This window comes from Loxodonta africana, chromosome 4, assembly GCF_030014295.1.
Source record: "Loxodonta africana isolate mLoxAfr1 chromosome 4, mLoxAfr1.hap2, whole genome shotgun sequence".
In the NCBI taxonomy this organism is placed as follows: Eukaryota; Metazoa; Chordata; class Mammalia; order Proboscidea; family Elephantidae; genus Loxodonta; species Loxodonta africana.
The window spans coordinates 51440755-51468537 of NC_087345.1; the positions used below are offsets into that span (position 1 = coordinate 51440755).

General features: G+C 37.4%; 1 protein-coding gene across 1 annotated transcript in view; it reads right to left on the bottom strand.

Annotated features, from left to right (window-relative positions):
• The window catches only part of TMTC2 (transmembrane O-mannosyltransferase targeting cadherins 2), a 456462-nt gene that overhangs the window by 118779 nt on the left and 309900 nt on the right, over positions 1 to 27783 (bottom strand). The window contains exon 8 of the mRNA XM_003405237.4: positions 22359 to 22480. Coding sequence (XP_003405285.1) covers positions 22359 to 22480 — 122 coding nt within the window. The remainder of the gene's footprint in view (positions 1 to 22358; positions 22481 to 27783) is intronic.

Here is a 27783-nt window from a genome sequence, read left to right on the forward strand (position 1 = left end):
CAAGTACTGACAGAATAAAAGCATCAGATATCTGGTACTTTGCAGGAGAAAAGTAAAAGAAGAACTGTAAGAATGGCAAGAGGGGGAAAAAGCAAAAACAGAACAAAATAAAAAAACTCGCTGACTTATATTTTAAACACTATGATGCTAATAAAAGAGAAAATATATTACAAAAACATTATAAAGTGTAAGCATACAGGGCCATTATAAATTACCATTTCCAATTATAAGGAATTTGGCTTTCATAAATATTTATTTAAAATATTTGATAATAAAAAATAAAGACTATTCAGATTTAACTTTGTTGCTTTGTACAAGACTTTGAAATTATGAGTAAAAATGTTGGATTATATGTTTAAACACAAAATTGCTAACTTCTATAAATATTACAGAACTATGTTTAGCTTACTCAGATTTCCTGTTACCTTACAAGTTTTCATTTCCTTTCTACATCTGCTCATGCGTATATTTTCCCTTCAAGGGTAAAGAGGTCATCCACACATACTATAATAACATTTCAGAGGAGATAATTGATTTGATAGGATACAACCACTTCTTAAGTTCCACATGGACAAATTAGGCCATTTCATTGCATTTCTATACAAAGCTCAAAGTCAAGTTAAACCCAACATCTCATCAAAGCTCTTTATCCCTAATCTTAGCTGATGAGAATGGCATCCAGGTATTTTATTAAAATGCCTGAGGAACTTGAAAGAAGTAAATTTTTGGTGTAAAATTACAAATAAATACATTCCAAAAATTTACTGTAAAAAATTATATATTTTTTGAAATATTAAAATTGAGCATTTTAAGACTTTAAAAATGCATATAGCTTTATCTTTGAATCATAAACCAAAAAGAAAAATATCTACCTGTATATAATAAAACGCTGGTGGCATAGTAATTAAGTGCTACAGCTGCTAACCAAAGGGTCAGCAGTTCGAATCCGCCAGGCGCTCCTTGGAAACTCTATGGGGCAACTCTACCCTGTCCTATAAGGTCGCTATGAGTCGGAATCAACTCGACGGCACTGGGTTTGGTTTTTTGGTTTTATAATAAAAACAGTAAAATTCTAGCAGTCTATTCAATTTATTCAGTGATTCCCTTAATGCAACAAATATATATTGGGTACTGTTATGGATTGAATTGTGTCCCCCAAAAACGTGTGTAGTAAATCTTAACACCATACCAGTGGATGTGGTCCCATGTGGGAACAGGGATTTCTTTGTTATGCTAATGTGGTTACATTTTAAGTAAATCACTTCTGAGATACAAAAAAAAGGAGATTGGGCACAGAAGCTGGGAAGTACAGATGCGGGGAAGATATATGCCACACCACATGAAGATCCCTAAGGAAACGAGGAACAGAAGTTCAAAGAGACAAGGACCTTCCCCCATAGCCAACAGAGAGAGAAAGCCTTACTCTAGAGCCAGTGCCCTGAATTTGGACTTCTAGCCCCCTACGCTGTGAGAAAATAAATTTCTGTTCATATGAAAGCCACCCACTTTCTGTTCTAGCAGTACTGAGAAACTAAGAAAGGTATCTATGTGCCTAGAACTGTGTTAAGCACTAGGTCAAAAATGATGAACAAAAACAGACAAAACTCCTGCCTTCATGAAGCTTACATAACCGAAACTATTATGAGTATGACAAAAACAAGGTTGGCTTTGATGTAAGATGTGTATGGCTAACTAGCTGAAGGGGAGACAGAAATATTCTAAGTAGAAATCCCTGTAGCAGGAGCACACACAAAAAACATGAATCCTAGGGGGAGTGGGATGGAGAGAATAAGTAGAGGTGGGCCATGTGATCAGGCAGGGAAGAGCAGCTCACATCTGGCTTGAAGTTCATATTAAGGAATTGTGTATTTGGTGTTTTGTAGAGATTACTCTGAAGGCAACGCGGACAATACGTTGGAATGGGGACAGAAAGAATACGGGCAAAGCCGTCCAGGCTTAAACTAGAGTAATGGGGTGAGAGTGAAAATGAAGATTAGTGGACTGACATGAGAGATAACTAGGTAAAGCAGACAGAATTTCATGATGGATAGGATAGGCATAGGGTGGGATGAAGGAGATGGGTAACAAGGATGACCCACTGTTTCCTAGATTATGAAGCTGAGGGGAAGCTGATTAATACAGTGTTTACTGTGACATGGAATACTGGAAGAGAACCAGGTTTAAGCAGTAAAACTATGAGCTCAGTTTTGGCAGTTGTAGAGACTTTGGTACCTTTGAGACATCTGAGATGTCAGGATGTGGCTTATTTATCAGCTTGAATTGGGAGAGAAGGCAAGGTAAAACAGTATTTCAAAAAAACGGCAGTAGTCAATTGTGTCAAATGCTGAATAATATCTTCTAGATTTAGTGGCTCAGAGATCACTGGTGACCTCAGTAAGGTGTGTTTGTATGGAGTAATAGGTCCTGAAGCCAGGAGGAGTGGGAGAAAGTTTGGGTTTGGGGGATGAAGAAATGGATACTGCAATTACAATTATGTCAATAAAGGGTTACAAAGAGGAAAGGGTTGGCTGGAAGGGGATCAGACCCAAGTAGAGTTTTGAAAAAGAACACACAACATCAAAAGATAAATTGTGACTGGCATAAAAATTAATGCCTAATGTTTTTTTCTGTGATTAATTGAAAAACAGAAAGAAAATGTTTTTTTAATCTATTTTTAGAAGTCTTAGATAACTTCCCAATTATGGCCATAGCTAAGTTAAACTCTCTTAGAATTCTCCACACTGAGTCTTTTCCTCCAGGTTCTCTGACAACTTGATTCCTCCTACTTTTGTCCTGTTGTTGGGTATTGGCAAGTCAATTTCGACTCATATCAACTCAATGTGACAGAGTAGAACTGTCCCATAGGATCTGTTTGTTCCAATCTTCATGGAAGCAGATCCTAAGGTCTTTCTCCCACAGACCTGCTGGGTAGGTTTGAACCGCAAAACTTTCGGTTAGCACCTGAGCGTGTAACTACTGCATCACCAGAACTCCTTATATTCGTCTTAACATTTACCATTTCATAACTTAATTGCCATTTTTCATTTCCTCTTCCTGTTTAACCCCTTTATTGGAAATAATTAATCATCACTTAGCCAAGAGGCAGATGCATAGTTGCTGTTGTTTGTTGCCCTCGATTCTAAATCATGGCAACCCCATGTATGTCAAAGGACTGGTCCATAGGGTTTTCAAGGCTGTGATTTTTTAGAAGCAGATCATGAGGCCTGTCTTCTAAGGCACCTCTGAATGGGTTCGAACCACCAAGCTTCCGGCTAGTTGTCAAGCCCTTAACTGTTTGTGCCACTCAGGAGCTCTTAAATGCATAGGAGGTGGTCATGACTGCGTGAAGAGTGACAAATATCCTGTATAAGCAATCAAAACATACTTCTTAAATGCATTCTCTCCTCAGAAAATATTGTTGCCTAACTCGAGAGGGCATAGTTCCCAGTGGGTAACTGGGATTAACTCTTGAGAATTGAGTGATTCCCAGAACTACACCCATAATGCCATCACTGCCAACACTCCTCTCAGCAAAGAGAAAAGAAACTATAAATTTTATCAGTGTTCTACAGTGCATAAGAAAAGTTCATGGCATGTGGATGTGTCTAGGAAGCTTCTATGATTTAGCCTTGGTCAAGTTGTGCAGACTTCCCCTATGTTGGGTGCTGTCTTCCCTTCACCAAAGTTAATACTTGTCTGCTATCTAGTTAGTGATTTCTCCTCCCTACCCTTCCCCTCCCTTGTAACCAACAGATTTTTTTTTTTTTTTCTGTGTGTAAACGTTTTCTTAGGTTTTTACAATAGTGGTCTCACACAATATTTGTCCTAGATAGTAGATAAGTGGTAACTTTGGTGAAGGGAAAGACAACACACAATAGAGGGGAAGTCAGCACAACTTGACCAAGGTAAAGTTATAGAGGCTTCCCAGACACATCCAAACTTGACGGACTGAGTTACTGAGGATAAGGGCTGGGGTCCATGGTCTCAGGAGACATCTAGGTCAACTGGCATAGCATAGCTTCTGAAGAAAATGTTCTACATCCTACTCTGGTGAGTAGCATCCGGGGTCTTAAAAGCTTACGAGTAGCCATTTAAGATACATCTATTGGTCCTGTCCCATCTGGAGTAAAGGAAAATAAACAAAACCAATGATACAAGTAAAATATTAGTCCAAAGCAATGGACCAACATGAACCACAGCCTCCACTAGCCTCAGCCCAGAAGAACTGGATGGTGTCTGGTTACCACCGCTGACTGCTCTGACAGGGACCACAATAGAAGGTCCTGGACAGAGAGGGAGAAAAATGCAGAAGAAAATTCAAATTCACAAGAAAAAAAAAAAAAAGACCAGACTTACTGGTCTGACAGAGATGGAGAAACTCCCAAGTCTGTGGCCCCTGGACACCCTGGAGCCACTCCCAAGTCCACTTTTCAGCCAAAGATTAGACAGGCCTATAAAACACTAACACATGTGAAGAACTTGCTTCTTAGTTCAATCAAGTATACGAGACCAAACGGGCAACACCTGCCCAAAGGAAAAGATGAGAAGGCAGGAAGGGAGAGGAAAACCGGACAAATGGACACGGGGAATTGGTTTAAAGAGAAAGGGGGAAAGTGCTGACACAATGCGGAAATTGCAATCAATTTCACAAAACAATTTCTGTATAAATTTTTGAATGAGAAACTAATTTGCACTATAAACTTTCACCCAAGCACAATTAAAAAAAAAAGCAGATTAAGCCCAGAAAAAGTGAACAGGAATGAGTGAAAGATAGAGGCCACATGAAGATCATGAAGGATCATCTGGGGTTACAGAAGTTGAGACAAGTACTTCCCCTAGAGTGTACAAAGACAGCCTTCCCCTAGAGCCAGAACCCTGAATTCAGATTTCTAGCCTCCTAAACCATGAGAAGATAAATTTCTGTTGATTAAAGCCAGCCACCTACCTGTGGTATTTGTTATAACAGCTCTAGGAGATTAAGACATTGCCCAAGTCATGCCCACCCCAGACACCCAGGGCAGAGCTGCCCACCCTGCTGGCTCAGCTCAGAGGTGGCCTCCTGGTAAAGCTTTCCTCCCAAGAGCACTCACTGCCTGGAAGGACAGGACTTCAAGGAACCCTCCACACTAGAAGACCCCAGTAACTCAGCTCTGCCTTCTGGTAAAACAAACTGAAGCTCTGCTGACTGAAGAAGTAGCTCTTTTGAGCCCAAAGAAGGGCAGAAATGAGCTTTTCCTTTAGTGGAGTCGTGTCACAGGGCTGGTACATGCCCAGCCTGGTCACTAGAGGCCTTGTTCACTAAGACCTGAGCCTGCTTCCTCATGGAATATGAGAATTTTCCAATGCCAGATGCTAATAATTTGCTTTTCTTTGCGTGGACAACAAAAGATCTTCTGTCTTTTAGTTCTTTTAACTACCTTGACACACTCCTCAGATAACTGCATAATTTACAAAACAATGGCTAGTTGAAATTACATGATACATAACCCTCCACACTCCTGCTTAAAAAAAAAAAAAAAAAAAAGTTAAGTTCATGGCACCAAAAGGTCATGAAAAATAGTCTGCAATAGGAAAGTACCTCATATGGATAAGCAGTCAATGTGATCTCCACTCAGGAAATCACTGCAATTGGAAAGCCCCTTGAATACTAGTTTGCTATTAGCAACAGTTCCAGTCATTCTGCTGGACTGTTTATGCACTGAGTGCTTCTTGTTTGTCATAACCAACTCTATGAGCATTCACTTGATAACTCCATCTCAAACTGTTTAGCAATAGCATGGGAAGCAGCTATGCTGATTGGCCCCCATAGGGTGGCCTGAGCTCACAGAGCTGCAGAAGTTTGAACCCTGTGATGATGGCTAGGAAAGCTGCTTTGTGAGAGTGGAAAGGCAGGAGCCCAAACAACAGCTGCTTTGCAGCTGGGTCACAAAGGAGAGTAAGAAATCCCCAGACACCATAAAAGGTAGCGGATGATGGGAAGGCAATCGCAGTGCCTCCATTTGTCACTGGCCAGGTGCCACTTGCTCTCAACTCCAAATGCTCTCACAGGGGGATGAAGCCAGATGTAAATAATTCTCTAATTTTATACTTTTTTGGGTGGGGGGGTAGAAAGCGTCGCAGTAAAGGACATGCAGTGTGCATTTAATTTATTTAGACACAAAATTCTTTGACAATTCAACCAGGGCACTGAAAAGAGCCCTGATTCAACAGCAGAAACCCAAGTTCTAGGTGGGTTCTGCCTCCGAGAAGCTGAACAATCTAGGAAAGCCACAAATTAGAATGGGTTTCATTTTCCTCAGTTGTAAATGAAAAGCTCCAGGTGACTCTCTATGCTAGAAGAGAATTCAATTCACAGGAGGTAATCATTGGTAAAAATTCAATTAAAGTTAAATTCTTACTTCACATCATCCTATTTTGCTTCTACTGCTTTCCAGTTCACCTACAAGGGAGAGGAAATATCCCTCCACCCTCAGGTTCCGTCAGTTGATCCTGAGATTGGGGAACATACATGCATCCTAAAAAAACTGTAGCTAATTTTAGGTATTAATGAATGAAAAGAGTTGGGATAAGTGATCCATTTAGCTTCTTTTGAAAGCAACTGCAAGGTAAAGATGCCAATCAAAGGCAGAGCATCCTAGGCAGGTACTTATACAACCCAGACCACATAGATATTGAAAGCGTTTATTTCACTTATATGTAACAAAACCTTTTTATTATTTCATCATCATTAGGGTGACCATCAATCCCAGTTTCCCTGAACTGTTCTGCCTATGCAAACTGCCCCAGTGTAATTATAACAGCACTCCTTTCCTGGTTTGGACAAAAAGTCTACAATCTCTCTAACTCTTGTTTACTTCTCCCATGTTTTCCCCTGAATCAGATGAATTTAATGATAGCTCTGATAATGCTGCCATGTCCCATCAGATGAAACCACTAGGCTCCATTAGCAGCATTGGTGAGGTCTCGCTGTGACCTGAGCTTTTCACTCCCCAAGACACTCTTAGCAAAGAGGGCATTAACAAAGACACCCTTCCACAGCTAAAAGACCACGGTCATTCATCAAGCATAATGAAGTTTCCATTAATCTTTTCTGCTTATGGAAATATGTTTTTTCATGTAGTCTGCTGTCGTAGCATGTTGCAATTCTACTTTCTCTTTGTAGGTGACATAATAAGACGAGAAACATTATAAAGCAGCTTACTATGTGCCAGACATTGTTTTAAGCACTTCATGTGTGTTGTCACATTCAATCCTCATAACACCTCTTTGACACATCATTACCCCCATTTTACAAAGAAGAAACAAAGGTACAGAGCAGTTAAGTACCTTACCCAAGGTATAAGAGCTTGATAGCAGAGCTGGGATTCAAACAGAGATGATCTGGCTTCACAGTTTATACTATTATATTTTAGACACATCCCAGGAGTTCAATACCAAGAATCATTATGCCACTTAAAGACAAATAGGCTTTTTAGAATAGGTGGTCACCTATCTATCCAACCATTTCTCATCACTACTTAGAGAATACCTACCATACTCCTGCCATTGCCTCAGACACTGTGTATGTAGACGTAAAACGAGATGACTCTTGCTTTTAAAGATCATGTAGTATCATGAGGACTCTTAAGGCAAGCCCTTACCAATGGCAAGATACTATTTAAAAAGTTCTCATTAGACATACACATAGAAAGCAGAGACCAGAGCATCTATTCTGCCTGAGTGAGTCAAGGAAGCCTTGAAAAAAAAAAAAAGGTATTGTACTTCAGCTGACTCAGATAGAGGACAAGTCAGCCAGGCATCCAGGCAACTGACTATCTTAGTCAGCCCAAGTGCTGATGGCTTAAAAGTTCTCTCAATAAGATCCAAGTTAAAAAAATGATTTACAAAGTTCTCCTAATGAAGAAAGTGTGTTATAGTCTTAGCATCAATAAAGGGACCTGCAACTTCTGTTAATTTGGTACCAGCCAACTCAAAACATTTACTAAACAAAATCAGGTTAACAGCTAAACTTAGCAAATTTATATCTCTTGCCAAGCTAAAGATTTTTGAACCACCTTCTGTGAATCACAATTTTATGAGACTTACAAAGAAAGAACAGAGTTGTGTACTACTGTTACCCATTGCTGCCCAACTCATAGCAGCCCTGTAGGACAGAGTAAAGCTGCCCCATACGGTATCCAAGGAGCGCCTGGTGGATCTGAACTGCCGGCTTTTTGGTTAGCAGCCGTAGCTCTTAACCACTGTACCACTAGGGTTTCCGAATTGTGTGCTAGGCCACATTTATTCACTTTTACTTCTAGAGTGTGAAGTGACTAGAAGTAGCGCGTATAAGATTACAGGAATCATTAAACTAGGCGGGAAGGGGAAAACACACACCTATAGCAAATGGTCAGAGACTGGCACGTCACCAGCGGAATGAGACTGTATATGTAAGTGCATATGACAAGCATATCACCAAACTGGATCATTCCCAAGTTCCAGCAGTACAGCAGGCTAGTTGAAACACACATACATATGTCTTGGCATTACTGCAAAATAAAATTTTTTCTTTCTGACAGGAAGAGAAAAATGTATAATTTCCCAGAAAAATATGGACCACTAATGGGAAAAACTGAGTACAGAGGTGACATAATGATGGAAATACCGTACAAAGTCTGAACTTCTTTGCTTCTAGATAGACAGTTTAATAGCAGTTTGGCTCAGGGCTAAATTAGTGCTGTCAACATCTAAGACCCTCTTGACCTTGGCAGAAAAAACGCATGATTACATCTGCACTAGAATCACTAAACATCAGCTTCCCAAATGATCTTTATCACATTCTGCAGCTTAATTGACACCTGAACTGGCAGATTTATCTGTCACATTCAAGCCTGAACTGACACTTCCAGTCATAAAAAGCACTTTTACAAAAGCAATGCAGAGGTATACAGAAGGGCACTGTGGTCAACCTGACACCATTCCTTGCCCTACAGTTTAAATATCGAGTAGTCTTTGGAGGGAATATGTTAACCCACTGAGGTTTTTACCGGATGCATGTCAACACTGGAACTCACGGTGTCATGTCATGGGAAACACAAACATGATGCTGAGAAAACAAGTTGTAAAACTACTACATGATTTAAAGAAGTTTTTAATTTTAAAATAAGCATGGTCATATTATAAAATAGGTGCACTGGTAAGAAGAGAGAGCACAGGCTTTGGAATGAGACAGGAAAGTTTGGACATCTCCTCACCAATGAAAAGTTGGGCTACTTGGGCAAGTTACTTAATATTTCTGGAAACTTCCCCATTAAACCACTGCTATCAGGTCAATTCCAACTCATTGTGACCCTGTAGACAGGAGTGGAACTGCCCCATAAGGTTTCCAAAGCTGTAATCTTCTAAGAGGCAGACTGCCACGTTTCCTCCACAGAACGGCTGGTGGGTTCAAACCTCCAACCTTCTGGCTAGCAGCCAAGCGTTTAACCATTCTGCCACCAGGGTTTCTTAGTTCCTTAGAGGGATAATAACAGTACCTCTGATAAGGTTAGTGACTAAGACACAGCACATGTACAGCTGCTTACAACAGTGCCTGGCACACTGAACATGCTCAGTAAGTGCTAGTTTTATAATCTTTTTGTAACAGAGATAATAGTTGCTACAGTGCAATGTCTGAAAAGGATTAAATGAAGTAAAATATACGTTAAAAAGCAAAGCGACATGGCAAACATTCAAAAAAATAAAAGTTATCTTTTTAACTAGACCTTTTGTACCTAAATCCTTTCATCCAATGGTAACTGATGGAAATGTATGATCATTTCTGACGTATTTAAAGTAGCATTATTGTAACATACGCACATGAAGAACTTTGTATTCCAACTACTCAGTTTTCAACCAAATTATCTATTGTTCTGGAGTGTCTCAGAAAATTGTAGGCTAAAATTTGCCTTTAGGCAAAATTGTAGAATAATGAGATGGTAGAATTACAGTTCAGGGAATTTGAAGAAAATACAGGGAGAATTCCATAGCTTGAAACTGAAGTTACAGTTAAAAGAACCTTGGTCCACTTTTGAAAAAGCTTGATAAATACTGGTGACAGTTTAGGAATACATCTTTCTCAAAAAATATGGATGTTTCAAAAAGTCCATTTTCTCTTTGAAATGCTGACTTGATTTGGCAAACTCAGGTTGAAGTAGTTGTCATAGCTCAAACTGCTACCAATCTTTTAGAATAAGCATGGAGCCCTGGTGGCGCAGTAGTTAAAGATTCAGGCAGCTAACCAAAAGGTTGGCAGCTTGAATCTACCAGCTGCTTCTTGGAAACACTATGGGGCAGTTCTACTCTGTCCTATAGGGTCACTGTGAGTCGAAATCAACTTGACAGCAAAGGATTTGGTTTTCGTTTTTTTTTTTTTTAATGTAAAATATACTAGGCTTTGTGTTATTAAAAAAAAAAAACCAAAATGTACGACACACCCAGTGAACAGCTCAGATTCCTGATATATTCAAACATAGACAAAGATCGAGACAGACAAAGAGAAAGAGCTAGAAACAGTGGTTCAAACCCCCCAGCGGCCTTGCTTGAGAAAAGACCAGGTGATCTCCTCCTGTAACTATTACAGCCTAGGAAACCCTATGGGGCAGTTCTACTCTGTCCTATAGGGTCGCCTTGAGTTGGAATCAACTAGACTGCACACAACAACAACATCTAGTATTCTGAAGTTTGTAAACACATCCTCAAGCACGCTATAACATTATTGACTCAAAGTTCACCTCACTTTTGTTTCCGTTTCTTAATTTAGACAAATAGCTAGTTTTTGTAAAGCTCTAGCTCCAAAGATAAGAACAAAGTTTTTTCTTCCAAAATGTCCACCATATTTTTTTTTTAAATAATATTTTCACTTTTTAGTGGCACCTCATCCCAATTCCCTGGATCTAGCCTACTATTTCTGTCCACATAGTGGAAAGCAATCAATTAAGCACAATTTTACTAAATTCTTAGATGTTTAATACTGACTACTTAATAATTACATATTTTAAAAGATAAGTGAAAGAATATGCTTTCCTATATGAGGAGAAATAAATGGCTAGGCAAGCAGGTGTTCTGGCTCCAACTCAGTGGACTACCAACTGACCAGGTAAAGATTGGTGTACTTTCACCTACGCGTATTTCTAAAACTTCTCTACTCTCTATGCCTCACACCTTTTCAGTCTGGTATATTCTAAAACTCCCCAAAGTTCATTCAGGAAAACATTTCTCCTCAGGACAATAAAAAGTACAAACTTGGAAAAAAAAAAAAAGGGGGGGTCCAAGCTTAATTATATGAAACAGAGCTTTAAGTACAAGACTTTCAGAGTCTTTTGTAGCTAATATGCATATTAACATATTTCAAGAAGGAAAGATAGTATGCAGATTTTCCCACACTAATATGACTATATACATACATTCTAATACTCCATGGAACGTATTTTGAGAAACACTGCTTGTTAAAAACTCTCGAAACAATAATAACAGTGGTAAAATTTTGGCAAGCTTAAATTTCAATTTATTTGAAATTCTCCATTTCACTCTGACACAAAAGCAACCTTTGTCATATAACATTACTTACTGAGTCAATTTTGCTAATATTTACAGTTAAAAGAAAGTATATCAAACTCAATTAGTACTTTATATAGGTTGAGAGCTGTTGAAGCAGTGAGGGGGACAGGAAGGGAGACCCTTCCTTCTACATAAGTGGAAATACAGTGGAGAAGATAATTACCACTTATGAACCCTAAGTGGAAAGGGAAAAAAAAAAAAAAATAGACACCTTCAGAAAAGCATCTTGGGCCAGAGCAATAGATTTCACTGTAATTCTATACCTCTGCTGAGGTAATCTCTCTGAGGTACCCAAAACACATCTTAAAACATACCACCAGAGGTTCCTAATCAGTAATTTTCTGCGTAAAGTGCGTAAATTTCTGATTCAAACAGACAGAAAGTCTGCTCCCTTTTTTTCACTATTGCTGTTTCATCCAAAGATATAAGAAATAGAACAAACTATAAAGGAGATAATATCTTCAAATTCCATTCTTCAGGGACAAAAGTTTCTCTGACTGATCATTACATCTAACAACTACACGGCCTATTTCTCAGTTACATGACATTATAATACATGGCTTTATACAAAGGTTGGTGTCCGTCTTAGACCCAATGCCACAAGGCTAATGGCAAACCAACCAAAGGGTGCTATTTATGCATGAATCCTTCTGCGTGTTGCTGTCTTCCACCTAATATATTGCTATTACAATGCACGCAGAATTACAATATATGCTCAAGGATGCACTATATCCTGTCACTTTTGACAAAGAGCCTCAATTAAATCTTAGAAATGATATTTCTGCAATTTTAAGACTATTAAAAGAATTATGCTTCCCACTGTGAGGAGAAATAAATTACTAGGCAGGTAAGTGCTCAGGTGCTCTGGCTCCAATTAAGTGTTTTATCAGTTGACCAGGTAAATGTCAGTGTCTACTCACTCAGGCCTCCCATTTCACACATCCTTCAATTTGGAATTTGACAATGTTTCCTTCAAACATTAAAATTTGAGGGAAATTATACAGATACACCATTTCTTAAAAAAAAATGCAACTATAAATTAAATGAAAAATTCAATTTTAAAATTTGCTATTACTGCCTATTTTCTTGTTACTTCAGACATACAAATACTTAAATTCTTTTTACAATTAGGTACATCATTTTATTTCAAAGAATGTATTGTATTGGGCAAATCTGCTGCAAAAGACCTCTTTAAAGCATTAAAAAGCAAAGATGTTCCTTTGAGGATTAAGGTGTGCCTGACCCAAGCCATGATATTTTCAATCACCTCATATGCATGAGACAGCGGGACAATGAATAAGAAAGACAGGAGAACTGATGCTTTTTAATTATAGTATTGGCAAAGAATGTTGAATATACCACGGACTGCCAGAAGAATGAACAAGTCTGTCTTGGAAGAAGTACAGCCAGAGCGTTCCCTAGAAGCAAGGATGGTGAAACTTCATCTCACATACTTTGGACATGTTATCAGGAGGGACCAGTCCCTGGAGAAGGACATCATGCTTGGTAAGGCAGAGGGTCAGCAAAAAAGAGGAAGACCTTCAATGAGGTGGCTTGACACAGTAGCTGCAACCAGGGGCTCAAACATAGCAATGGTTTTGAGGATGGTGCAGGACTGGGCAGTGTTTCGTTCTGTTGTACATGGGGTTGCTATGAGTCGGAACACACTCAATGGCTAATGGCAACAACAACAACAATTACCTATGTTTAACTTAAGGAGCTCCGGTGGCAAAGTGGTTAAAGTACTCGGTTGCTAACCAGAAGGTTGGCAGTTTGAGCTCATCAGCTGCTCCTTGGGAGAAAAATGTGGCAGTTTGCTTTCGTAAATATTACAGCCTTGGAAACACTACGGGCCAGTTCTACTCTGTCCTATAGGGTCACTATGAGTTGAAATCTACTTAAAGGCAATGGATTTGGAGTTTTTCTTTTTGGTATGTTTAAATTATTATTCTTTTATTTAAAGATGTATACATAAAATGCCTTTCACTTGAGATCTGCATTAGAAGAAAATCTAAAAATTGAATGAAGATTTGTTTTAAAAATAAGTTTTTATGCATTTTGAAGTTACCAATAGGCATGTATGCACATGAGACACTATGTTTTCTCATAATAAAATAAAGAAAAGGCTAAAGAGCAATTTAAATAGCACAGCTAGAAAGGGTGTGTCCTGGTGGTACAGTGGTTAAGAGCTTGGCAGCTAACCAAAAGGCCAACAGTTCAAATCCACCAGCCGCTTTTTGGAAACACTATGGGGCAGTTCTACTCTGTCCTATAGGGTTGCTATGAGTCAGAATTGACTCAATGGCAACTGGTCTTTGGTTTTAGCAGGGGAAAGGAGGAGTTGTATAATATGATGGGCTTTTGGAGCCAGACCTGGATTTAACCTCACTGAACCTCAGTTTCCTCATCAATAAAGTAAATATCTAGCTCATGGGATTGCATGAGCAAGCAATGGAAAAACACATATAAGATGTATAGTTCAATGTATGATAAATAATATGATTTCATCTCAGGAGGTACTGTGACTGATACAACCACTCAAGAGGCAGAGTAAGGGGCCACCTCATACATCATGTTTAATTCCTTCCTAGGTAGGAAAGCAGCAGATGAGGATATATGTCAAGGGAGATATGAAATGAATGAGAAGTGCACACAGTCCTAGAAGGCCAAGACTTAGGAAAAAAGGAAGCTAAGTTCAGAGTTAACTTGGAGCAAGTATAATTTTAATAAAAAGTAAGGATACAACCTACATCTCTAAAGGTCTCAGGGTTCAGTGTGTTCAGGCTCAGAGCTTCAAATGTAATGTGGATAAATTTAAGGGGAAATGACAAAAACATTATGGGCTTGTGAACATCCTCATGGGTGAGTTGTCTTTGAACCCATATATGAGACTGCAAAAATGAAAATCTTCACATTCTAGAGTAGATACAACTTCCTTTCTGCATACATGTACATAAGTATATGTACATATATGTGGAGATGCCACAGGAAAAAAAAAAAAAAACCTTCTTTTGTAAAAGTGTTGGCCTATCCACTTAGAAGAAAAGACATTTACTTTTAAAAATGTCTGCTATCTATGGGCTAGAGCAGAATGCTGTTTTAACAAGGAGAGATACTCCATTTTTCTTCTACTTCAGACATTATTAGGAAAAAAAAAATTAACAAGATAGGAAAATATAAAACATAAATTAAAAACAGAGTTTCACTCACATTAAAATGTTTTTATGCTTTATTATGTGCCATAAGAGTCAACATGATGTAGTGGAAAAAGAACAGCAAGCTGGAAGTCAGGAAGTTAAGTCATGTAGCAGTGTGTATTGATGGGGCTTATTTAACAAATTGGAGAACTGTGAAATGGAAAAAAAAAAAAATGCCTACCAAATGATATGAGATCCCATGAATATAATAAAAATTAAAGAGTAAGGAAATATAATTAAAGTACTCACATAACTGTCCTTTCTGAAACAGAAGCAACTTCCACCAGCCACAAACACCGTAGCTCACAGCTAAAGTAGCTACGGATAGCTTTTGTCAAAATTTGTAGAATTTCCCCCTAAAAGAATGGACTAAGTGCCTTTAAGGCCAAGAAATACGATGTTGGTCTTTGTATCACCACTATTTATTACAGAGCGTAAGACAAAGTTCTGGTTCAACAAATGTGCCTCAGATGCAGTTTTTCTTTCTTTTTTTTTTTTTAAATAAAGGATTGGTTATTTAGAGTCCTCCAAGGAAGCCAAGCTATATTTGACAAGCATGCCACTTCTTCACCTACGTCCACCTGTCCAGAAACATGAGGATTATCAGAGTCCTGGGGACCATAAGGGCCTGAGCCAGGTGGGCTATTTAAATCGCACTAAATGATAACCGCACATTAAATACAGTAACCAAACAAGGTAACAACAATGAAATGTAAATTGGCTTCAAAGCAATATCATCTTATTTTTGGATTATACTACACCTAAATTAAATGCTAACATTTTCTTTCCAACATAAAACCAAACCCATTGCCACTGAGTCAATTCCAACTCATAGCAACCCTATAGGACAGAACAGGACTGCCCCACAGGGTTTCTAAGGAGCAGCTGGTGAATTCGAACTGGCTCTTAACCACTGCGCCACCAGGCACCCCTTTTAAACACAGCAGCACATATATACAGATATAATGCATCTGAAATTATTTCATGTGACTTCAATGCTAGATCATTTGAATATTTAATTTTCATTGTTTCTGAAAATATTTGGCAAAAGAAAATATCTTTAATGATACTTTCTATTAACAAATAAACAAAAGCAGAGTGAAAATTAGAGACATTTTGGAGATTATATTTAGATTCCAAGCCTGTGTTACTTAGGGGCAACAAGAAGAGTAATTACAAGACTGATTCTAGATAATAAAATGCATATCTTAAGGAGAATGATCTAAAAAATGAATTATCAGATTCCTATGCTTCAGAGCAAAAACAATACAATGATAACTATACTATCTCCAGAATGCTAAATCATGGTTACACATAACAAAACATCCGATAAAATGCTTAGCTAAAAATTGTACTGAATTAAGCTTTCTTCTGTATTTCATCTAACATCTCAGTAGCATGATATGTATGTATGCTATTATACCTTCCCTTTTCATAGAATGGAATCCAGGGTGGGGCAAACAGTTAATGTGCTCAGAAGCTAATCAAAAGATTGAAACTTTTAGTTCACCCAGAGGCATCTTGGAAGAAAGGCCTAGTGATCTACTTCTAAAAAATCAGCCATCAAAAACCCAGTGGATGAGAGCTCTACTCTGACACATGCGGGGTCACCATGAGTTGGAACTGACTTGATGGCAACTGGTTTTTGTTTTTATGTTTTCGTAGACTGAAGTTTGAAACTTGAATTAGACATACAAACAGTAATTGTTCAATTCAAGCCATTGGGCACGGTACCATTTGTTCCCCTCTTCCCTCAATCTAAACATGACAGTAAAGTGATTATAATAAAACAAGTAAAACAACTCAAATGTTGGTCAACATGCAAAATGGAAAGAACTTTGCTCTGGAGAGGATCAAATGGAAAAAAAAAAAAAAAAAAATTCAGCCCTAATAGTAAAAATAATCACAAATGACTCAAAGGAATACACACCACTGCACTTCCAGACAGGCTATACTGACACCACTTCGCCTGGGGTATGGAACGTTTCTATCAAACCTCAAGTACTTTCACAACTGAAGTTTTATGCAGCCCAATTAACTTTGGCTAGACACGGAAGTCTGGCTCTGTCCTTCCTTACAGTAGCCAAAATAAAGGTTTTCTGTATCAAGAATTACTGTTAGAGTCTCCCATATCCTTCCTTCTCTCCTACTAACCTAAATCTGGAAAATAAGCTAACAGCCAAGTAGCTTTTACTACAATTTGAGTCAATATTAATTTTACTGCCTCACAAAAACTTCAAAATATTTGGCTTAAATAAAATGACCAGGGGTTAAAAAAAAAAAAAAGGACAGACAAAATGAACCAAGCATGTGTATACAACTAGAGAACCCACATAATTTTAGGAACAACTATAAAACCATCTGAGACGCCATAACAGTGGAAATGTTATTTCTTCTTTTCCCTCTTAATGCGTGCCCAATTTTAAATTCATGGCATTAGCCCTAGGTAACAAAGTTCAAACACAGAATAAATCACAATTTTAAGCAGAGTGATTCAAACTCAGATTGCGTTTAGTATTTTAATTGGACATGACATTGGTATGAAAGCTCCATCCATTTTAAAGGGATCTCATCAGGGTCCAACTGTATTTAAATATGGAGGCTATCAGTGGCCTCAAGGCAGAATTGTTCTCTAGGGTGCCCTGGAAAATCTGTATTTAGAGTTATAATATCAGACCTAAAAGTGCCAATAGCCTAAAACACAAGTCCTATGTCCATGATCTATCATGCCTAACATTAAAAATGCATTTAATACTCAAACTAAACTAGTATTTAAAGGTAATATCTAAAAACACATTTTAAAAATTATTTTAAAAATGGGGATAAATATTTTTCAATAAAATGGCCTTGTTTTTACATTTTGGATTACTTTTGGAATCTCCAATCATTAAAATCAGGTTTAGAAAGAGGTAAAACTCCACGTTTAAAACGATTTAATATAGATGGAAAACTGTTGTTGTTAGTTGCCACTAAGTGGATCCAAACTCATGACAACCTTACGTATAACAGAGCAAAATGTTGCTGAGTCCTGTGCCATCTTCATGATCATTGCTATGTTTGAATTCAAAGTGGAAATTAGTGACATGCAATTCAAAAAACCTGAGGTTGCATCCAATTCTACTATTTAATAGCCATGTGACTCTTGGGGATATTCTTTAAATTTCTGAAGCTCAGATTTTTCCTTCATAAAAAGATGATAATACCCTTTTATGACATTTCTATGAAATAACATATCAGACACAAACACTCAAGAGATGTGCACCCCTCTTGTTCCTCTAGGGTCTTGAAGGGTTACTTAGTTCTCCCATAAATTTATTCAACACATATTATTGAGGGCTTAGTTTGGAGTAAGTCTCTGTACATGTATTAAACAAATGAAGGAATGAAGGAGGAAATGATTGTCAGGCTAGGAAAAAATCATGGACCTTACCTTAAATAAGGACCCATCCCTTAAGTACCTTTAAATAAATACCGAGAGGTACATACAGGGATGTTTACCAAGACAGTAAAATGCCATGTACGAAAAGAGATAAAAAGATGAGTAAAGACTAGGTTCCTGCCCCACGCCTACTGTCAAAAGACAGACATTTATATCTGTCATTCAATTTGAGAAGTGCTATTCAGAGATAGAGATCAGTGTTACAAAGTACAGAGAAAGAAAAAAATAACTGCTTGAAAGAGTCAGGCCAAGATTTCACAGAGAAAATAAAACCTGAGCTGGCAGAGAGAAGGAAAGCACATTTTTGGAAGAGAAATAAAAAAAGATTTGATCTATAGAATGTGCCAAAGCCTTTAGGGAAACTTTAAATCTCTGAACTTTTCTGAATATTGTAAATATTACACAAATTCTTAAAAACTTTTAAGAAAAAAATATTAATATACAGAATCATTTCATTGACTATAATAAAGTACCAATGATCAATATTTTTTCTAACTCATATAACAATATAATTCTGATATGAAATCCTACTTTACAATGTAAGTCTAATATAATTGGCATATGATTTTTACATATTTCGCTTTTGGTCAGTTTTGACAAAAAACTAAAAGCACCACTTCACTGCTATTCCTGTTCTCTTGAGACTAGTAGCCAATTACATTTTATAATGTTTTACACTTGAATTTAGAAGTCAAATTGTGTGGCATTTTCCACCTTGCCAATTCCATGTTAAGTCAATAGCATATTACCAGGCCAAGAAACCCAAAATTCAACAAAGACAATCCATTGGGACCAGAAATTTGCCAAATCTCATAATTTAGAAAGAAACTGTTAAAGATGGTTGTAGAGTTTTGGCACTGTGCGTTTAAGCCATTTCATAATAGGGTTTGTATTTCATCTAAATCAGCAAGTCGGAAACTATAAAAGTCTTGGTGGGGGAAAATTAAAATTTGGATTGTAATACATGGAGTCTTTCCTTCCCTTCCATATGTTTCAGTAAATTAAAACTTCTAAATCATGTTAAAAATGCTTTCTAAGAAGAATAAAATGGCCATTAAACTTCCTGTTTGGTACAGGAACTTAAAATATTCAGCCCTGAAAATAAATAAATAAATAAAGACACCGTTTCTAGATCTAGAGTAGTAGTGCAGTCTAGGCATGTTCAGAATCAGTTCTCAATTTTTTCTTTTCAAAATGACTTTTTTGTACATTAAGCATCTGAAATTCTTATGTGTTTTTTTCAAGATGGTCATTTATCAGTCTAATTAAAGACAGTTCCATTTGAATTCCATAGGAACACGTCAAAAAGAGTAGTGGGGGCAAGAGGCACATGAATTTCATTCACAAGTGCAGCCCTCTGAATTATCATCCTATCAGGATAGGAGCTGGAAACGGTTTTCAAAAGACAAAACAATTATTTCCCAAATGATTAAAATAAACATACTACGATGTTGTAAATGCCAAAAATAGCAACTTATATCTTTTGATTCTAAACAATCTTTTCCACTTTGGTCTGTTTTTTTTCTATTGGGACTTCCGTATTGGTGTCGTTCAGAATTTCTTCTTTTGTATTTTCTATTTCCTCATTTCTTTCATTGCTTATGGGAAGATTTCTTCAACTTGATTGTCCTAGCCTTCAAATAAAAAACTGTTTTGCTATCGTATTTTTATTTTCTAAAAGCTCTTTCTTGTTACCTCATTATTTAATTTTTCCTTCGCATTCTGCTTCATAAAATGCTATATATCCCCATCTCCTTCTAAGGATCGGTGTTTTTTTTTTTTAAGCATTCTTTTATTCCCTTGGGTTTCCTTCTCCTATTGTTTTATAGTTCCAATCTTCTACATCTGTGGCTTTTCCAATATGACTAATGGTCATTGGTGGCCCACTGATATTTAAGAGTAAGATAATAAAAGCTAAATGGAAATTCCTAAGGCATGGGTGGGCCTCAGGACGAGATGGGTTCATTTCTTTGTGTCTGGTTTAGGAGGTATCCTTTTATAGGGGGACGTATGAATGTAAGTATATGAAAATATTTTCCCTAGGTGGTTCAGTTTGTCCAGATAAGAATGCTGCAATCTCTGAGGAGGTGGAGTTAACCCCGTATTCCTGGTATTCTGTGTGAAGCAGGGAAGGGATATCGAGGATCTGAGTACCCTACTGGAAGACATTCAATCACTCTTCTTTTCAGTTTTCTAAGCATTCCACCTTTGACTGTGCACTCAGAGGTCCTGCGTCCTGGCCTTTCATTCCATTGCTCCACCAACATGGGCTTCCTTTGTCCTGACTTAAAGTTAAATGTCTGGCTGCTGGCATTGTGTACATGGGGGAGAGAGTAACTGTTGCATACATAGGAGCGGTCCCATTTTATACCCTTCACTCTCGTGTATACCAGCTGCTTCCAAGTCCAGGTTTCTGTGGAGTAAGTTAGACTACATCTCACTACTATCCCATTTCAAGGGTTCTTTAGATTTTGGTGTCCTCTGTGCTGATAAATCAGTGATCACCACTCCATCAGCTTTCTGACTTCCCCAAAATCAGTTAAATATCTTATCCGTTGAATCCAGCCAGCACATTCCATGTGTTCTTATGAATATACTTCCTGAGTATTTTATACAGTAAAAGCTTATTCTCATTTACCCAAATGACTACTAATCTCTTTGCTCACTGTTCTTTTTGCACTTCACTCAATAACTCCAGCTAGATTTGTGTTCTCTTCAAGAACGTCTTCAGTGATTTTTTATTTAAATTCCTGGCCTAGGAATTCCCTGACTATATAGGTAAAGTAAATTCAAAACCCAAAGCCTGGTAAAGAGAAGACAGTGGTGACAGATTCCCAGCAAGAATTTATTCATTTGTATGCCTTACTGGGCTAGGCAAACCTCCATGCTGCCTTCTTGTCCCAGTATGCAAGTTTATTCTATATTATCCTTTCATTGAGGGTACAAGGTTTCCTGCTTTATTTAGGCATCTAATTTCTGGCCTTCCATTGGCCCAAAGCTTTGTACTCTATTCCAGAAAGTCTAAAAAGTCTAGGGACACAAAAAGCCCTTTTCTACTGGTTTCCATAACTAGCAAACTGTCCCAGGTCAGCTGCAAGATCAGCCTGCTGTCCCCTATTCTGATGTTCAGCTTCTCCTTCATTTCTAGCTCCTGGGAATTTCTCTTACTATCTTCTGAGCTCAGCTAAGCACTGAACGCACATCTGCTATATTTTATTAGGCACATCTAGACATGTTTTAGTGGAATCTTTTCTGGTTATCTAGTATATATATGTACTTTCTTTAACAGCATTTTAGTGGCATCTTAGAATGGATACATGATAATTGTAAGGGTTTAATCTACCATATTCAGTGGGAAATAAAAGGTTATTACTTTCAAATAATTATATCTTTTTATGAATTCACTTAGGAATCACTTTCCTGACCATTAGCTCTATGTTTTTCTAATGTTCATCTATTTTTATTAATATTGGAGAACCTGGGTGATATAACTAAAATAACACAGATATTAAATTCAAACTGGAATTGAGGCCAAGTTGCAACACTTAATATCTATGTGTCATCAAAAATTTACTTATATCTTTTGAACGATTCCCTACATGAAACTGATATTTTTATAGGTGAAATATGGTAAAATATCAACAACTTCTTATGGTGGAAACTAACACTGCTTTCATGGAACTGTAGCCTCTCATATTAGGTGGCCAAGCAATGTACCTCAAAAGAATTCCAGGTGGTTCTAATCAACACACATATACAATTTTAAGTAATGTTAGCTACTTGAAAAGAATCAAACTTAGATCTACATCAGAGCCAACTTGGTTCACACTGGCTTGTAGAATACCATCTTTATGTAAATATGGTTATCACGATCAATTCAGTATGTAATCACAAATTCCGGTTCTCCATTTATATATTTCCATTATGTTACATCAAGGATCATGATATCTCACATGTTATCTAGGGCAAAGCCCATAGTCAAAATCTTTATTCTATCTTTTTTGTACAGGGTTCTAACTTAGTATCATCATCATTACATCCTAACGACCTGAGCTAACTGGCCCAGACCATTATTTCGAACACCATTTACCCTAGTCTACACAGAGTGAATCAATTTCTGAAGAGGGAGGGAGGTATTTACGTACTGTTAGAGCTAGTAGTTTTCCATAGGTGAGATGAGCAGGGATATGGTCAGTTTTGGATCTCAGTGATTCCATATACCAATGCTCTGCTTCAGGGAGTTTGCTCAATCGCATGTATGCTTCGCCTGGAAAGAGAAACATGTGGACCAACGTGAGGACACAGGTTTCCGAAAGCATTTGTGACATCCATCATCATCATGTATATTCCATGGAATTTCAGACACTATGCCAAGCGCTTTCATCCATTATCTAATCTGATTCCCAAAGAAGTCATTATCAGTTCCATTTTACAGATGAGAAAATTTGAGTCTGGAGAAATTAAATGACATAATTAAACCCAGAAACTGAGTAACAAATAAAACCTTGATTTTTAACATAGAAAAATTAGAGTTTCAAGCATATGATCTTTTTAACTTTTATTTTTTTTTTAGGAATTGGTTTTTTTTTTTCTGTACAATCCTTTTCTTAAATTCACACTCATTCATTTCTTTAGAAATTCAGGTATTAATAAACAACTACTAAGTGGAGAACATGATTCAGGTGCCAGATGAAAGATAAGTGAGATTCTGGCCTCCAAGAATCTTACAATTTGTTGAGAAATAAGATTGACAGCAATATATATATATATATATATATATATATATATACACACACACATATAGGATAGAATATCAGTGTCAGATTTTAGTTTTTGCAGAAAGTATTTGCATTTTATATTTCAATAAGTAAATCAAGTTTACCGGTTTAATTCAGAAAATACATTGAATAAGTGACAATTGTCATGCCTGCCCAGCACTGTGTACAAAACTACTTTGGGGTCTTTCAGCCATCAGCCATTACTTTCAAGTTACACAAACAGCATTTCATTATCAACCAAGAAAGAAAAAAAAGAAATAAAGCAAAAGGTTTATCAGTTACTTGCTTATTATCATTTTGACCTCACCCTTTATTCAAGTTAAAAACTGTAGTTTTAATCACCACTGCAAGTGTAGAAGGTACTCAGTTTTTAAGACCAGGCGATATATGATAGCCTACATTATTTTCCAGGCAGACTTTTATAGCTTCACCAGTCATAATCATGATGGCCCTTTCCACTTACAGGTATAATCAGAGGCTTTTCCTATATTGATGATACATCTTTCCTTCTATGGCAGAGCTAGTTTGCTTTTGTTTTAATCATATTTCACTTGTATAAGCACTGCATTGTCAATACAAATGAGTTTGATAAAATGAAGCGGTTTGAGTCTACTGACCTTTTGAATGCCCTTCACTAGGCTGGTTAGTAAAAATATTGGTGACAAAAAATATACATTAAGCACAAAAATATATGCATCCACTCACACACATTTATATGTTTCTAGTTCTGAAATCAGTCTTTAAACTATATATTTTTTTTTGTCATAAAACTTATAGCTGGAAATGGTTTTTTTTTTTTTTTTTCTAAAATTTAAAATGTAATTGCACTTTAGCAGAAGTTGGTTCAGATTAAATCATATGCTCACAGCAAGATGCAAGAAACACTGAGGGAAATAAAATAAGATTGCATAAGGCCAAAGACTGAAAAGGAACATACAAAAATGCTCATAATTGGTATTGAAATGATACCATTAAGCATACATTAAAAAAAAAAATTCTATTCTCTTCTGTAGTAATTCTATTGTTTTTATTGTAACACATTTTATAAAAATTAAAACAGTATCAGATGGATTATTTTTGCCACATTGAATTAACAAATATTTCCAAATAAAGCTAATAATCTTTTTTCTTGAGGTGATGTGAACCGCTAGCTGAGTATACTAGTGTGCTATAATCTCTCTCACCATCTCCCTAGCTGCTAATGGGCATAATAGCTACTCATGGTCACAAAGTAAAGTCCATGCTCTAGGGGGAGATGATTGCTCTCTGAAGAAACCATGCACTCCACCAAGGTATCTTTAGCGGGATAAAGGAGAAAGAACACCTCCTGATACCGATGAAATCTAGAATAACCATGAGGAGATAGTCACCCCGCTTGTTGTCCTTGTTCTTAAGTGCCCTTGAGTCAGTTCTGATTCACAGCGACCATATGTAAAACAGAACAAAACACTGCCCAGTCCTGTGCCATACTCACAACTGTTGCTATGTTTCAGTCCATTGTTGTAGCCACTGTGTCAAGCCATCTCAGTGAGGGTCGTCCTCTTTTTTGCTGACCCTCTACTTTACCAAGCATGACGTCCTTCTCCAGCAACTGCTCCCTCATGAAAACATGTCCAAAGTATGTGAGACGAAATCTTGCCATCCTCACTTCTAAGGAGCATTCTGGCTATACTTCTTCCAAGACACATCTGTTTGTTCTTCTGGCAGTGCACGGTATAGTCAATATTCTTTACTGACATCATAATTTAAAGGTATCTTTTCTTCAGTCTTGTTTATTTATTGTGCAGTTTTTGCATACATACGAGGTGAGTGAAAATACTATGGCTTGATTCAGGCACATGTTAGTCCTTAAAGTGACATCTTCGCTTTTTAACACTTTAAAGAGGTCTTTTGCAGCAGATTTGCCCAATGCAATGAGTCTTTGGATTTCTTGATGGCTGCTTCCATGGGCATTGACTGTGGATCCAAATGAAATGAAATCCTTACAATTTCGATATTTTCTCCATTCATTATAATGTTGCTTACTGGTCCAGTTATGAGGATTTTTTTTTTTCAATGTTGAGGTGCAATCCATACTGAAAGCTGTAGTCTTTGATCTTCATCAGTAAGTGCTTCAAGTCCTCTTTACTTTCAGCAAGCAAGACTGACCAACTGACTGGAAGAGATCCATATTCGTGCCTTTTTCAAAGAAAGGTAATCCAACAGAATGTGGAAATTATTGAACAATATCATTAATATCACATGATACTGTTCAATAATTTCCACATTCTATTGGATCACCAATCAGTCAGTCAGGTAGTGGTCTTCCAAATTTCTTGACATAGACAAGTTAGCACTTCCAGCATTGCATCCATTTGTTAAAACATCTCAATTGGTATTCTGTTAATTCCTGGAGGCTTGTTTTTCACCAATGCCTTCAGTGCAGCTTAAAACTTTTTCCTTCAAAACCATGGGCTCTTGATCATATTTTTTCCCCCTGAAATGGCTGAATGTCAAACAATTCTTTTTGGGACAACGACTGTGTATTTCCTCCACATTCTCTTGATGCTTCCTGCATTATTCAATATTTTGCCCAAAGAATCCTTCAATATTGCAACTTTAGGCTTGAATTTTTTCTTCAGTTCTTTCAGCATGAGAAATGCCGAGTGTGTTCTTCCCTTTTGGTTTTCTAACTCCAGGTCTTTGCACATTTCATTATAATACTTTACAGTGTCTTCTTGAATCACTGTTTGAAATCTTCTGTTCAGCTCTTCACTTCATCATTTCTCCCATTCACTTTAGCTACTCCACATTCAAGAGCAAGTTTCAGGTTCTCTTCTGACATCCATTTTGGTCTTCTCTTTCTTTCCTGTCTTTTTAATTACTTTTTGCTTTCTTTATGCACGATGTCCTTTGTGTCATTCCACAACTCGTCTGGTCTTCAGTCATTAGTGTTCAGTGTGTCAAATCTATTCCTAAGATGGTCTGTAAATTCAGGTGGGATATATCCCAGGTCATACTTTGGCTCTTGAGAACTTGTTCTAATTCTCTTCAGGTTCAACTTGAACTTGCATATGAGCAATTGATAGTCTGTTCTGCAGATGGCCTCAGGCCTTGTTCTGTCTGATAACATTGAGCTTCTCCATCATCTCCTTCCAGAGATGTTGTTGATTTGATTTGTCTAATCCATTCAGTGAGGTCCACATGTATAGTCAGAAGATGATCTCCTCAGATTGGAAGCCACTCAAAGCACTACTGGGCAAGTGCTGCCTCCTCAAAGTAGAGTTAACCTTAATGACATGGATGGAGTAAAGCTTTTGGAAACTTCATTTGCTGATGTGGCATGCCTCAAAACGAAAAGAAATAGCAGCAAACATCCATTAATAATTAGAACGTGGAATGTATGAAGTATGAATCTAGGAAAATTGGAAGTCGTCAAAAATAAAATGGAATGCACAAACATTAATATCCTAGGCATTAGTGAGCTGGAATGAACTGGAATTGGCCATTTTGAATCAGACAATCATATGGTCCTCTATACCAGGAATGATGAATTGAAGAGGAACGGCATCGCATTCATTGTCAAAGAAAATATTTTAAGATCTATCCTGAGGTACAACACTGTCAGTGATAGGATATCTATACACCTACAAGGAAGACCAGATAATTGGACTATTATTCAAATTGACACACCAACCACTAATGCCAAAGATGAAGAAATTAAAGATTTTTATCAACTTCTGCAGTCTGAAATTGATCAAACATATAATCAAGATTCATTGATAATTACTGGTGATTGGAATGCAAAAGTTGGGAACAAATAAGAAACATCCGTAGTTGGAAAATACGGCCTTGTTGACAGAAATAACCCTGGATATAGAATTTTGCAAGACCAAAGACTTCTTCAGTGCAAACACACCACCCTAAACAGGGGCAGTAAATGATGTCCATTGCCTACAGTGGACCTTCCACTTTTATTACCCCCTATTACCTTTTATTTTCACTTTCCCCCACCAGTTCTCTTTATATGCTATTTGCCATGCAGACATGACCGTCCTATTAGTATTCATCCCTGGGAGAGAGAGATTTAGGCATTATTCTCCCAAGACCTAAAGTGGGGTGTGCTTGGCTGAAATATAACATTACCCTGAGATGGGAGCGTAACTGCAGGGAATTTTGATGATGATGATGTATGCTGTTCTACTCTTCCTTGTCCTGTTTATTCTGTGAGTAATAAATGTCTGTTGGCCACAGCATTAGAACAATGTCTGATCTGTGCTCTGCTCCAAAGAGTCTTCACTAAGAACTTATGAAATCAAGCAACGCATTTTATCGGGCAAATCTGCTTCAAAAGACCTCTTTAAAGTGTTAAAAAGCAAAGGTGTCACTTTGAGGACTAAGGTGCCCTGATCCAAGTCATGGTGTTTTCAATCACCTCATATGCATGAGAAAGCTGGGCAAAGAATAAGGAAGACCAAAGAAGAATTGATGCCTTTGATTTATGGTGTTGGGAAGGATACTGAATATCATGGACTGCCAAAAGAACGAACAAATCTATTCTGGAATAACTACAGCTAGAATGCTCCTTAGAAGCAAGGATGGCAAGACTTTGTCTCACATACTTTGGACATGTTATCAGAAGGCACCAGTCCCTGGAGAAAGACATCATGCTTGGTAAATTAGAGGGTCAGTGAAAAAGAGACCCTCAACGAAATAGATTGACACAGTGGCGACAACAATGGGCTCAAGCATAATTCTACTGTCATGAGGATGGCACAGGAATGGGCAGTATTTCGTTCTGTTACACATAGGG